This window comes from Rhododendron vialii, chromosome 8a (genome assembly GCF_030253575.1).
Source record: "Rhododendron vialii isolate Sample 1 chromosome 8a, ASM3025357v1".
Classification (NCBI taxonomy): Eukaryota; Viridiplantae; Streptophyta; class Magnoliopsida; order Ericales; family Ericaceae; genus Rhododendron; species Rhododendron vialii.
The window spans coordinates 9,809,005-9,824,326 of NC_080564.1; the positions used below are offsets into that span (position 1 = coordinate 9,809,005).

The following is a 15,322-nucleotide window of genomic DNA, read 5'->3' on the forward strand; positions in this document are numbered from 1 at the left end:
GGACATGGGATACCTTAACCGCCGCTTAGAGAGAAACAAGAGAAACAAAAGTCCTTTTCGAATACCTCTCCTTCCAATCTCTCGCCAGCAAACGTGGGACCGACACTCATGAGCAAAGTAGGACCCAAAAGAGGGATGGTACCGTACATGATATTCGGTTTATGAAACAGTCCATGAAATAAAATAGCAAATGGTTCAGATTTATTGTGAATCTGTACAATTTCAAGTGATGTAAATTTGGACTATTCATTTTTTTTAATGAACGGTTTCATAGATCAAAATGTAAAAAAAATAAGAAGAAGAAGAAGAAACTAAACGGAGGTGGTTTCCCTCTGATAGTCAAGTTGTCCATTGGAATGGCTTCGGTCTGACCTTTTTTGAGTTCATTTCGATAATCGAACTCGTTTCTATCGTAGAACTTGTTGGGGAAACAATCAACAAAACATGGAGTCAGACGGATCGAACATAGCAGACTTATTTTTCGAAAAAATGAATTTGGGTAGACTAGATATAATTTGAAGAACCCATCTAAATGTGCTTGGCTAAGATATTTATTCTATCCGATCAACTTAATTTTTCAGGTTATCGTATTTATGAACAGGTTCTACCGTATGAACGATTTAGATCATTGTAGTACTTCCAGAACGATGTAAAAACTGGCCCAACTGCATCCTTTGCGGTCTAAAAGGCAACCTGAGGGGACCTGCCCAAAAGCAAAATACGAAAAACGAAAAAAAGAGAGCCGAATATACTTTGCTCTGCTCTGCGAATTCCTTTCTCGTAATCCCTCTCTCTCTCTCTCTCTCTCTCAATCACCGTCCAAAACCCAAATTCCCATTACTCCCCCTTTTCTCTCTCTCTCTCTCTCTCTCTCTCTCTCTCTCTCAATTCTCCATACATGGAGCTTTTCCGAGAACTCCTCATCTCTGTCGGTATCTCCCTCCTTGTCTCTTTCGTCCTCGCCAAGCTCTTCTCAATGGCCTCCCCTTCTCCTTCCACTACTCCACACGACACCATCTCCTCCTCCTCCTCCTCCTCCCCTTCCCCTGCCCTTTCCAAAGAATCCGTCTTCGTCGCACAAAACCCCGACCAAATCCCGACACGTGTCAGCCTCGCCGATCAAGCGGCGCAACTTAACCAACTCGAACAAAACGACCTCTCTAGGGCTCACACAGTCGGATCCATATTGAATTGCGACGACGACGATGATAATGATAACGAGGTCGTTTTGAACCGAGAGGACTCAAACGCGTCCTTGGCCGTTGGATTGGAAAACAGGATTAAATTAGAAGGGAGTAGTAGGAGTATTTTGACCGAGGCGGCAAAAGTCGGTGGGGTTGAATACGAGGACCAGGTGTTTGACGAAATTCCTGAAACGGCGGGGTTTCGTGAAATTGAGATAGAATCGGGTAGGGACGAGGTAAATGTGGGCGAAAGCGAGGACAATAAGGGACACGAGAGCGATGGAGTGGGGAGCAATGAGAATGAGGGTGGAGGAGAGGAGGGGGAGGGGGGTTTCGGTGACTGGGAGGGGGTGGAGAGGACGGAGCTGGAAAAACAGTTCGGCGACGCGGTGGTGTTCGTGGGGTCTAAGAGCAATGCCGATCAGATTTCGAGGCTGGATAGTGATGCGAAAATGCAGTTGTATGGGCTGCATAAGGTTGCGATCGAAGGGACGTGTAGCGTGCCGGCACCCATGGCGTTGAAGGTCTCTGCTCGCGCGAAGTGGTAGTAAGCTTGGCTACTTTGATTGTTGATTAGTATTTGGGTTGGAAGAAGTTTATTTGTTTTGTTATGCTTTTACTATCCGTTGCAGCGTTTTCTTATTGGATATGGTAAGTGGGTTGCTATGTTTTGTAGGCTAACCAGTACTTAGATATGCACCACAAAACTGACCATAAAGGGATAGAAGACATGTTAAAGGTTGATTTAGAAACAGGGTTAAATATACGGAACAAAGGTGTGAAAGAGAGATTAGAGCTCAGTAAATCGGTAGACTCAAATGATTAGGGCTTTGTATTGGAAGGATCAATGACAATGGCAGCATTAGGATAAGCCTCTTTCACCGATGGGATACAGCTTGTAAAATAGTATGTGGGGACTAGTTGAGAGGTTTGAAGCTTGACACAGGTGCAATGTGATAGGTTGGAACATGAAAAGTTATTGGAAATTTGAATATTTGAAAGAGGAAAATATGAGGAAAAAGTAACACATTGTTGTGCATGATTCCTTTTTTTTTTCTATCTCTAATTTGCTACAAGAAGTTTCATACTTCATAATTCTGAGTCTTGCACTATGATGATCTTCAAAACAAATTAGATGATTTCTTTGCTTTTGACATTAGGGGTTTCTTGAATCTTTGAGTGAATACAAAAGAGGAAAGGAATGCTTGTGAGATTGTTTTTCTTAAGAGGACAAATAACATAGTCGGGTTTGTCCTGCTCACTTGACTTTTGGCCCTTTTTACTCTGTCCTTTATCGTAACATAGTTATTAAAGGGATCGGTGCGCAACTATGCATAGGATTTTATAAAAACAGGGGCAACATCCCGATTCCCTCATTTTTCACTATCCTAGCCCCGTCAGAACTTGCAGCAAAAGTTTTTTTCTAGGTATCAAACGAATGGACTACAGAATGGATTACTGTATGTAGTTATCTTACTAAGGGAATAGAATTTGTAGACTAGATCTGAAGTCATCCTTAACCATGTCCCAGAGTGCAATTTGGCTGTTAGTTTTTATAATAGGATTCAATTTCAGAGTTGCTTAATGAATAGAAAAAGTGTTATTTTGCGCTAGGAATGCTTGGCAGCAGCTTGGAGACATGAGTCGAGAGGAGGCCATGGAGCAATATATTAGCCATTTGTCAAGGAGCATTCCAGGGTGGACGGGGTGTGATGCAAAAGTAAGTATTTTCCTTCATACTCTAGTTGCATTTGAGTAATGTTGACATGGAAATTGATAATTGTGTTTCTTGAATAACTGTTGCCACATGATTGTAAACAGGGTTTCTCAGATGAGAAATCAGCTCCAGTTCCAACTGTTAATGTACTTAACCAACATGTTACAGAAAATGAAAGGTAAACACTAAATTTTACTACTTCTTCGTCGGCAATTGGTTAATTGGTTATGGGTGCATGATTGACCGATTGTCTGTTGTTTACTTTTCATTTGATTTGTTGGTTGTTTCTCTCATTTTTCCTGCAGTACGTTGAGGGAGCTGAAGCCTGGTGATGAGGGACGTGGAATGACTGGGAGCATTCAAACTCCATAAACACAGTATGCACATGCTTTTTTTGAGTGCTTTACTAACCTTTTTTTGCTCATGGAAGATGAACATATTCTGGATTTCAATGTCATATTTTGTAGTTTAGATAGTCTGTCTTGAAATACAGAAATTAGCAGATCCAGTCTCCCATTCTTCCATGTGTCTGCCAGTCTTGTCGAGGTGACTGATCTTGGGAGCTCGACTTTGGTCAACAACAATTCCTTCGGGGATGCTGCAACTTAGGATGAGTTAGAATGTTCATGCAATAGCTTTGGACTGGTAGTGTTCATCGTGGAATTTTGTTGACATCATTTAGGGTTGAGGCGTTGAGGTCACTAGCTCACTGAACAGTTGGTTCCCTTGGTTTGACCGTCCTATAAAAGGGATTCTTCCCTGCACACACCCTCTTTCAGTAAGTTCAAGAATCTCCGCTGCTTCCCGTCCACATCACTTACTACTACCCCCAGAAATCAGATGCAAACACAATTACAAAATCTATTGAGCAAAAGGTAGTAAACCTGTTTCTACAGATGAGGATAACGACTAGGTAATTGTTCTTTTAACTTGACACACTAGCCGTACATGGTTCAATCATTTTTGAAAAGGTTCTAGTTACGAACTTTCCCCCACCATTTTATGGTTAAGATTGCAGTCTTTTAGTTCTTTAAGAAATTGAAGGGGCCAATTAAATTTGTTTCCAAACCTTCAAAACCTGCGTGCAGTACTGATTATCTCGAAATACGTATGGGCTATGAATCACGGACACTTCATTGGACAACCAATTTAGAAGTGTCCTATTTTGTTCGGACTTTATTATGTTGGACGCTTGGGGGACACTATAGAATGTGCTTGGACACTCTATGGCAGACGTGGGACAGGTTAGGGATGTCAATTCAAATAGTATGCTCTATCAAAACTTAGGGGACTCTTCCTTTTGTGTGTCAAATGATGGTTAAGAGATTAAAATAACACATCTATACAATGAACACTTTCTGTTGGAACCCTATTGAATGGTGTAATGACAAATCTGGATGTGGTATTGTTATATGTGAATGATGTCATATATGGTATGTTACAGACTTACAGTTTTTTTTTTAATCCTCTGGTACATACTTAGAGTTGCTTACAAGTAAACCTTATCTTAGTATCCTATGTACTTATTTTATTTGAGCATCAAGTGTATAAAAATGCATAATTATAGTTTTTTAATGTCCCAACGTGTCGTACGACTCGTATCCAGAAATTTTAGCAAATTTGTGTTGGAGTGTTGTGACGTGTGTATGTATTGTATCGTGTGTCTGTGTTTTTCCTACTAAGCCTATGGGGTAAGCTAACCCAGTTCACAGCAGCAGGCAACTTTCTGTATTCGATAAAACCTACGGGTGGGCTAATTGGCCGTCATGAGTATCTCATCAGACTACTTCCCAATTGCTTCAGCATTTATGGTGCAGTAGCATATGACCAAGTTATCTTGAACTAACCTTTTCAAATCACCAATAATGGAAAAGAGGATGCTGATTTGTGTTGATAAAATCTTCTAAAACATATGACGACATGCAGGGTAGATTTACTATGGTGGATGCATTTCAGTGTTTGGTTGATGTTTTGCGTGTTGGGAACCAACTGAATCCACGTTCAAAACTTATACAATGGCATTTTCTGCTATTTTTCCCTCGTTCTTGTATTATCCACACTTCCATAATACTACAATGTGTTGGGAATATTCTTTGAACATACTGCGTCTCTTAACTTGAAATGAGATCTTTTATCTCGTTGTACACTTGACGAATGATGTCTTGTTTCCTGGCCTTACCCATTCTCGCTCCACTTTTTGATTCATGTTTTAGGATCAATATTTCTGTGTAGAATAATCTTCATTCGATAACTTGGTTGGCTTTGACATGCAGGAGAACAATTGGCTTCTCTGCTGTTTGCTTCCATGACCGCAGCAGTACCTCCACAGATTAGGAGTTTGCTTAAGGTTCAAAGCTTCGGTATTGCGAAAACCAACTATACTATTCTGCTTCTGTATGTAAATGAAGTACTAGTCATAAGTCTACGGTTACTTATGTCTAGAGAGTCATAGCCCTGGTTTTCGTAGGGCATGGTCGGAACCGTTGTAATTATTAGGGTTTGGGAGAATTTTTTTGTTTTCTTTCTTGCATATGTAATTATACTTATAATATCATTACGTATATAGATTTGATGGCGTTTGAAGATCCTCATCTGAGGATACATGCAACAATTCAAAGACTAAGGTGCTTTTTTGATAAAATTGGAAACTGAAAGTTTAAGTATTAAATGATAAGGAAATAGAGTTTCACGTTGCTTGAGAGCGGAGTGAGTCGTCACTTTAATATATTGCTGTGATATCTCCACTCAATTGGTTTTGAGATGGATGTGAAATTTTCACATGGTATCAAAGCGGGCTTTATTTATCCCATTTTTTATATCAAAATCAAGCTCCCATCCAACGATGACAAGCCCAAAAAAGGCTGCATGTGAAAGAACTCAAAATGTGAGCACACGTGACAGACTTAAATGAGGCTGCATGTGAGGGGGGGTGTTAGAATAGTTGTCCCACATTGCTTGAGTATGGAATGTTAGATTATTTAATAACAGAGATCTCTCCACATTGCTTATTTGATTTGGGTTTGATATTTTTACATGGTATGATGGTATTGATATTAGAGCGGGGTCTATTTCATCTTACATTTCACACCCCATGAGGAAAGTTCAAGAACATAGTCATAATTTATTTATTAAACGAGACTCTCTCTCTCTAACAATTTCCCAAATCCTAGCCGTTGCTTTCACTACTCTCCCCCTTCCCTCCAGGGGTAGCCTCTCCATTCAGGATTTCTCTCCATCATCTTTGATTGAAGATCTATCTCCTCCTTTCATCACCCTCAACCATTGTCTTAGCCCTACGCCTCCAGCTGCCTCGACTTTCTGCTTTCTCCACCGCTGAACCTCCTCTGCCTTCTCCATTGTGTGGTCGTCGGCGTTCCATCACCGAGGTGCGTCTCGGATAGCGGATTAGTTTTGCAGGTGTGGTTGTCGAGGTCCGTTTTGTGCATGCTTGGTTCGCCAGAGTAGGAGCGTTTTATGGTTGTGTTTGGATTGTGAGATTTTCTTCCCTTTCCAGTTTGGCTTTATCCGGAGTTACCGAATCTGAAAATCCAGACTTTTTTCTGTTTCTAGTCTTGTTGCGGTTAGTCTTGGTGGTTGGTGCTTCAGAGGCTCCAAAGATCGTAGCCGTTCACCAGCAGTGATGCGGTCATTTCGGCTGGTTTGCTTTGCTGCACGTTTGGTCCTCCGAGTGCATCTTCCTTGCCGTGGCCTCGGGGATTCTCCAGTGTTCGCCTTGATTGTGAAGGTTTGCGTGTTTTGCTTCTTGCGTCTAGGGCCTGCCATGATTGCGGGGTTCACCTCAGAGTAGCGTCTGTGCTTGTGGCTGCGGGGATTCACTGGCGACCTGATCGCCGGAGTTTTATCATGCCTCACGCCATAAGCTTGCCAGTGCGGCACCATGAGATTAAAGGTCCTGAGTGAGACTGAATTTGGTCGTCTTGGATTTCCATCAGAGCTCATTGTTTGTCTTTGATTGGTTTGTCTATTATGGTTGTCGAATAGATATCTTTGTAACGTTTATAAAGGAATTACGATTCTTCTGTTAAAAAAAAAAAACCGCACCATGATGAACCATAAAAAGGCTACACGATGATAAGTCCCAAAAGATGTTTACATGTGATAGAGTGAAAACGCGTCTGCAAGTGATAGGAATATTAAAGAAATATAGTCGCACATTGCTTGAAAGTGGAATTAGTGCTCACTTAACATAATGTTCGAACCTCTCCACTTCTTGCCGCTTGAGTTTAAGATAGATATAAAGTTTTCACTTTCCACATTCAAAACTGAATACTAAATTTTTTAAGTTGGAAATTTGTTTGCTATGGTTGAAATTTGAACACAAATTTGATAAGTTGTTTGATCCGTCTAAAGAGCTGTACTCGGTAATTCATTGATTTCTAGCTTTGCCCTTCTAAACTCGTGGTAAAATGCATTATGGAACCAATATGTAATTGTCAAAATTATTAACGAACACAAAATATAGGCAATATGATAATGCAATTACTTCTTTTTTTTTGGTCGTTAACCTACAACTGACCGGCTGCAACGAAGGCTGTAAAAAATTTATAACACAAAAAAAATTTAGTCTGAGATTAAACGAAGAAAGTGTAAAGCCGCTTTCAAAGCTAACAGAGAGAAAACGTGAAACCCTTTTCTTGTCTACAATCCCATGCCATTAGAGCATCCACAGTGGATGAATCGCAAATCCTGCACTTCAAGACGAACAAACCCTCCTTAGCAACTACAATCCCTCTTCTTATTTGAGAAACTTGATCATCATCGAATCTTGTCATTTCAAATCTGTTTAACTGCCTGCAATTGGAAGGACAACATCAATTGATATTAGCAACCCATGATCTACACTATCGTCTAACTATCCTAAATGGCAGAATGACAAAACAAAAACAATGCAACTAAGAAAGAAAAAGCATATGGTAAAGTACTCGACATAGAATCTTGACTAACTTATATACAAAACCCTAACGGGAAAAGAAAAAAAAAATCACCAATTCCTACCAAGGAAGAGATGCAGAAAATGATTGGAAGTTTTGCAAGAAATTCCACTCTCTTGAAACAAATACATAAACCATAATCTAGTAGCTTAATTGGAAGTTTTGTACTTCTCTTGTACTGCTGCTGTTGGGAAACTGCTTGGTTAAGCAAAATTATCTAACATCGTTGTCTAAAAGTCAATTCAACATAACACTCAGATAATAACATATTTAGACTTCTTATTTCCTCAATTGATTGATTGGAGTCAACAACCGTGAATCTGTTATGCTACCGCATGCCAACTAACAGGGTTTGACTTTGTAAGTCCTAATAACTGGGGAAAAGCACTAGGACTTGAATTTGGAAGGTAAGAATATGGAGACGTAGTGTTAGAATATCGCAAGCAGATTACACAAAACTTAATAAAGCACAAGACACCTGGAGAAATATGTAACTCAGTATCAACACGGTCAAGAGGTATTTAGCATCTCAAGTAAATACATAATGACAATATTATCATTTCTGTACTCAATGCTGCTACTTAACAACCAAGTAGAACCGTTTTGTCCAAAAGAATGCATGATACTGCCATTTGCAAAACTAGGGCAATTTTTGTAAACTTTGACATAAAATCATCGAACTAAAAGGTGTGTTGCAGCAGAATCAATGACTGTCAACAGTGTGGAATCGATGAAAAATCATTGAGAGAGAGTTTGGGAGGTGGCAAGCAATAAAAAAGCTCCTAGCATGGCTTGACTTGATGAGTAAAGGAAGAGTAGCTTGTGGCTATGGTTTTAGAGAGAATAGTAGTAGGTTCTGAGCTTCAGAAATGAGAAATGTAAGGGCTTTTAGCGAATCAGGGGAGGAATTTATGGTGTGCCAAGTTCAGGGAATTGGCCACTTTTTATTGTTCGTGTCTTTCTATGTAAGTCACTCTTTTCATTTTTTTTTACCAGAAAGTAAACTCGATTTATATATAAGCAAAATATAGTACAATTAGTTGGCACACTATCGGTCCCAAAATATAGAAACTAAGAAAAGAAAAGAAAATACAACAAACCAAAAAAACTGCATAGAACCACGACGCCGGAGCAAGAGCCGTATATGTAAAAGATAGTACATGTCTTTAGAAACTAAGAGAATTTTCTTGATTTTACGTATGCCCATATCTCATATTTCAAAGGGATAAAACACAAAGCAATGGCGGTCAAGAGAACAACAGAAAATTAAACAAAAAGGAATTAAAAAGGGACCTGTGCCAATACCATCTAAGACAATAACCATTACTGTTATGGAATTTAGTGAAACCTCGGCCTTTACTGTAAACAGCATCTACCCCAACATTAGTCGTCAAAATCAATTTCATCGTCATTCATGTACTTCTCTTGTACTGCTGCTGTCATGAAATTGCTTGGTTGAGCAAAACTATCTAACATCGTTCTCTAAAAGTCAATTCAACATAACACTCAGACAATAACATATAGAGACTTTTTAATTCAACTCAATGATTGATTATAGTCAACAACCGTAAAACTGTTTGACTTTGTAAGTCCCAATAACTGGGGAAAAGCACTAGGACTTGGAAGATAAGAATATCGAGACGTACAATTAGAATATCGCAAGCAGATCACACAAAACTTAATAAAGCACAAGACACCAGGAGAAATATGCAACTCAGTATCGACACGGTCAAGAGATATTTAGCATCTCAAGTAAATACAAAATGACAGGGAAGTTCACAACTCCAAACCAACAATGTTAAGGAACACAATGAAAGGGAAAAATTGAACACAAGTATCACTAGTATGCTTGACTGCTGAGGTAGAAAGTCCAAAGCTAAGCTCCTGCTGCCACTTGCCCAAATGGTACCCAAGAACAGTTTGTAAAATCGAACAACCACAGTAGAAGATGCCGTCAACTATTTTTATCGCCTCCATATCATCCAGTTGACCCTAACAGAAACTAGAAAGGTTCAAAACTAATAGAAAAAACATTCACAAAACTATTAAAAACAATAAATGAAAAAAACTTACAACAACGTGAGTTGATAAATGTCCCGCTATATTCTTGCACAGAATACTCATACCCAGAAAAATATTGTCAAAAGGAATATGGTCTTGTCCTCCTCTCAGCTGCCAGCACTTTTGAATTTGATCGGATAGGGTTTGCATAAAGATAGCTCTCACCGGTCCAGGTGCGATTAAATTGTACCAACCTGTCCAGGTGCACTTTTGAATTGGTACTCAATATTTGATTTTCATTCTTATACTTTGTGCTGGATTTTTGATAGATTTGGCTGGAGTAAGGTTGGACTTGGCAGAGTTAAGGCTTCTAGTGGAAGATGCTATTATTAGGCCATTCAAGGCTGTAGAATTGGAGGTTAAAGGTCCTTGGGAACAGCTGGTTGTTAATTGCGTTGATCATTATGAGTTACCTTATGACTTAAAGCTGTTTTTGGCTAACCTTGGGGATCATCATAAAGTGTAAGTTTTTCTTTTAATTTACATTTCTTACTTTCAACATTGATTACCATTACCCAATTAATTAAAGCCTTATAAAATGCAGTTGTTGTGTCTTGATTATGTAAAGTAAGCAAGCAGACCCAAGAGCAGTTTGTAAAATCGAACAACCACAGCGGAAGATGCCATCAGCTATTTCAATCGCCTCTATTTCATCCAGTTGACCCTAACAGAAACTAGAAATGTTCCAAACTAATAGAAAAAACATTCACAAAACTATTAAAAACAATAAATGAAAAAAACTTACAACAACGTGAGTTGATAAATGTCCCACTATATTCTTGCACAGAATACTCATACCCAGAAAAATACTGTCAAAAGGAATATGACATTGTCCTCCTCTCAGCTGCCAGCACTTTTGAATTTGATCGGATAGGGTTTGCATAAAGATGGCTCTCACCGGTCCAGGTGCGATTAAATTGTACCAACTGCAATGAGTTTTCTGAATAAAAAAGAGCTTTGGACTATCCGAGGAGAAAGGGGTGTCCAAAACTCATGAATAAAGCCAATAAGAACTGCAGGAAACACAGAATCAACAAAACATTACGAGTTAAAGCTTCGGTCACCTTTCAATTTATTATTTCCAGCCTTCTGAAGCTTTAACTCATAATGTTTTTTTTTTCCTTCAGTGCTTACTGCCCATATTCATGGGTTTTGGACACCCTTTTCTTTTGGGATAGTTCAAAGAAACTCTCTTTTATTCGGAAAACTCATTGTAGGTTCTATCGGTTTCGCGATATTGCCCATTTATATCGGTTAAATGCATACCTGGAAAATTCATACTTTGTGAGGAATGTCAATTGGTACAATTTAATCCCACCTAGACCGGTGAGAGCCATCTTTATGCAAACGTTATCCGATCATATTCAAAAGCGCTGACAGCTGAGAGGAGGACAATGCCATATTCCTTTTGATAGTATTTTTTTGGGTATAAGTATTCTGTGCAAGAATATAGTGGGACATTTATCAACTCATGTTGTAAGTTTTTTTCATTTATTGTTTTTTAATAGTTTTGTGAATGTTTTTTCTATTAGTTTTGAATATTTTTGGTTTCTGTTAGGGTTAACTGGATGATATGGAGGCGATTGAAATAACTGATAGCATCTTTCGCTGTGGTTGTTCGATTTTACAAATTGCTCTTGGGTCTGCTTGCTTTAATTAATTGGGTAATCGTAATCAAAGTTGGAAGTCAGAAATGTAAAATTAAAAGAAAAAAAAAGAAAAACTTACACTTTATGATGATCCTCAAGGTTAGCCAAAAACAGCTTTAAGTCATAAGGTAACTCATAATGATCAATGTAATTAACAACCAGCTGTTCCCAAGGACCTTTAACCTCCAATTCTACATCCTTGAATGGCGACCTTTAACCTCCAATTCTATATCCTTGAATGGCCTAATTAACTCTGCCAAGTCCAACCTTACTCCAGCCAAATCTATCAAAAATCCAGCACAAAGTATAAGAACAAAAAAAGTATAAGAATGAAAAAAGAAAATCAAACATTGAGTACCAAAATCAAACTAACCATTTTGTTCACGCTCATTGAGCCTAGTTAACTTTGGAAAATTTGTCAGTATGTCAATAGACAAACCATCCAAAAGATCACCACAAAATCCACCGAGTTCAAACACATGCAGAAGGGCTTGGCATACACCCTTAAACAAGTAGAAAAATCAATTTTTTGTTCAAATAAAATCCACAAAAACCATGAACAGTAAAATCAAACAGAATCACCTGAATAAAATCTTGAAATTTGGCCGAATAAATTGCCACCAGGAACCCGGTAATGGTTGACTAGCAAACTCATGATATGATCTATCGAGCCAACTACGAAAATCGTCCCTAACCCAATCAATCAAGACTTCTCAGTCGTTGACCAAGACACATTTGACAACATTAGGACCCTTAAAAACGTTCAAGCATGAGAAAATACCTGTCAGATTTTTTAGCAGTGTCAAACAAAACAAGTCCACACTTACATCCATGAGATTGATAGGAGGTAACGGCCCAAATGACGCAACGACATTCTCAAATCTCCCAAAATTTCCAAAAACCTGATATCTTACAGCAAAACCTCTGAAGTTGATATCGGGGGGGGGGGGGGGGGGGGGGGGATCGGATCCAAGTGTACTGCACATAACACACCCACAAAAATCATGAACAGTAAAATTCTAATAAGCTGCGGCCCTTAAAGAGAATAAACAAGGGCATAAAGTGTTCTGAGAGACCAAGAGAATGGACTTCAGAAAGCCCTCATAGTTATATGAGAGACCAGATGAGAATATATACAATTAATATACCCAATAAAAAAAATTCCAATACTATATCTCATCAATACCTTCCGGCTGGCATACATTCTACAACAAAAGTAACCCAAATTGTACCATCTACATTGCTACCACAAGAAAAATGGCACTTACACCATACTCAATCGACAGATGATTCTAGACAACCAGCAGAGAGCAGAAAACCTACAGAACTCCAACCATCGTAACCTCACATGCAAACAAGCAACATCATCAGATTAAAACTCATTTTCCATAGCATTCAAACAGAATCGCACTTCCACCCACAATACAAAACCATTCAAGAAATTAAAACCCTTAATTTAGGTTAACTCATAGTTCATTTGATGTCACCAGAATCAAAATGGGCCTTCGCTCAGAGATACACAGACACATATGTAGACCACGTATACAACAACTACACATGGCCCCATCACAATCACTACCAAAAAAGATCTTTTATTAGGTAAGAATAAAATGCGAAATAACACTACTGTTATATTCAAAAGCAAAGACTTCGATTTCGAACAAAATGATGGATGGATAAATCAAGAAGCATAGACAAAACTGTAAACGCAAAAGGGTGATCGATTAGAAATCTACCTCTAGAACTGAAGACGGCTAAATCGAGTTGAAGGAAAAAGAAAGTCCTAGAGCTTCGGCATCGCACCAGAGAGAGAGTATTGGGTTTTCTGGGCAAAGGATTGCTAAGAAAGAAAGGTTGGGAGGAGAGTGGCGATGTTTTGCCTTAACTTTGGACAATGTGGAGTGAACTTGATAGTGGGGTGTGGATAGACTGAATGTGGACCATCATGTATCGTGGCCCAATAGGCCTCGAGCAATCGACAATTATATCAACAATTATAGAATTTGTTGCTCAATAAGAAATCACGCAGCTATACTACAAGTGCAGATGACAACTACTGTTTAGTGCAGTTGGTCAGTCATTGCCTCTTTTTTTGTGAAAGATCTTGGGTTCGAGCCCCACAAAGAGCAGGCCCTTTAGGGGACCAGGACGGGTCTTCCCGTACTAACTCTAACACCTCCACAAACCCCCTTTGATGTATATCGCCGTGGCAAAAAAAAAAAAAAAAAACTACAAGTGCAGGGGTGCTAATCGAACCAAACAAGGCAAACACAACATTGTTCAGACTTGGTTTGGCTTGACTCCTCGTTACCTGACAACTTTTTGAGACTAATTGTTCAAGCTTGGCTTGCGTTTGAAGTTTTGTATTCGTGCGAAGGTTGGATCCGGATCCTCTCCACATATCTCTCTTCCCACATCTACCACATTTGCACCAAATACTACCAACACATTAATCTGAAGGCCCAGATTAAAACAGAAGCTTGGGCTTGGCTTGTGAAATATGGAAGTCAATCTCGAGCTTCCAAGCATGAGTTTCGAGCTTTTAAGAAGAATAGTTGACACAGTGGAATTCATGAGAGAATAGTTTGTATACTATTCCAAACAAGATAGACACTCAATTTCACGAGCAAACCTTGCACACAAGAAAATAGAGAGAAACTCTAAATATTATTGATCAAAAGTTGAATCATTGATTAGGTTACGGCCCTTTTTATAAGACCATGATCCTAAAAATACTACTGAAAAATAAATTCTAAAGCATTCCAAAAGAAGTGGCATTAAAGAAATAAAAATTCCTAAATAAAATCTTAATTCTTATAGATCAATAATCCTAAAGAAATAGAAAAATAGAATTAACTCAAATAAAAAATTGGATATTTCTATATGTAAAAATAAAATTCCTCCTCAAAATCTAATTCTAGAATAATAAAAATAAGAATATTAAATCTTTTTGAATTTTGTCCTACATCAACAATTATCTAAAGAAGAAAGTTACATAGAGTTTAAATAGAAGAAGTTTCTATATGTAAAAATAAAATTCCTCCTCAAAATCTAATTCTAGAATAATAAAAATAAGAATATTAAATCTTCTTGAATTTTGTCCTACATCAACAATTATCTAAAGAAGAAAGTTACATAGAGTTTAAATAAAAGAAGAGAAGATGAAGTATATTATCAATTAATTACCTCTCTAATATTTGCTGAGAAAACCTAGATAGAATAATATGATAGCAGTTCCAAATTTGCTCAATAAAACCTTTGAATTGCAACATGGAAGAATTATGTATACGATTTAATATAACCCTAAATTTCCATATCTCACCTAGGAGATTTTCTTTTGATGCAATAATACTATATAAAACTTGTGAAATATCTATATTGAACGTAACTCCTATATCATTTGGAATATTTATTAATGTACACTTATATTTTCATTATTTACAAAATGGCTTTTTTATTTACAAACTTATCGAGTCAAACATCTGTATGCTCAAACTTGACTTGAATTCATAAATAAACAAACAAAATGTGATTGAGCATTTCTGTATATTTTTATAAACAAGTTTGAACAAGTCAAAATTCGAGCCAAGCTCAAGCTGTTTGGTTCGTTTAGCAGCCATAAACAAGTACAAGTTTGCCGCGATCACAATGTGTTAAAGACAAGACAAAATTGACTTTTTTTTGGGCTAAAAAATGGTTATTTTTGGGTAAGAGTAAAAAAATTATTTTTTCGATTAGTTTGATAAGACAAATTAATAA

At 38.0% G+C, this 15,322-nt stretch overlaps 2 protein-coding genes across 2 annotated transcripts; one reads left to right on the plus strand and one right to left on the minus strand.

Moving 5' to 3' along the window:
- Positions 1–753: 753 nt before the first annotated feature.
- On the plus strand, positions 754–5,512 carry LOC131336520 (acyl-CoA-binding domain-containing protein 3-like). The gene is made up of 5 exons (XM_058372396.1): positions 754–1,728; positions 2,799–2,904; positions 3,006–3,079; positions 3,207–3,278; positions 5,175–5,512. Exons 1-4 carry the CDS (start codon positions 899–901, stop codon positions 3,271–3,273), a joined length of 1,077 nt encoding a protein of 358 aa, XP_058228379.1. The 5' UTR covers positions 754–898; the 3' UTR covers positions 3,274–3,278; positions 5,175–5,512.
- Positions 5,513–7,370: 1,858 nt separating this feature from the next.
- LOC131298536 (uncharacterized) lies at positions 7,371–10,426 on the minus strand. Its single transcript, XM_058324019.1, has 4 exons — positions 10,357–10,426; positions 9,927–10,108; positions 9,695–9,845; positions 7,371–7,713 (listed from the first exon to the last, which is right to left on the minus strand). The coding sequence occupies exons 1-4, from the start codon at positions 10,424–10,426 to the stop codon at positions 7,706–7,708; spliced, it is 411 nt and encodes a 136-aa protein (XP_058180002.1). The 3' UTR covers positions 7,371–7,705.
- Between the last annotated feature and the right edge of the window lie 4,896 nt (positions 10,427–15,322).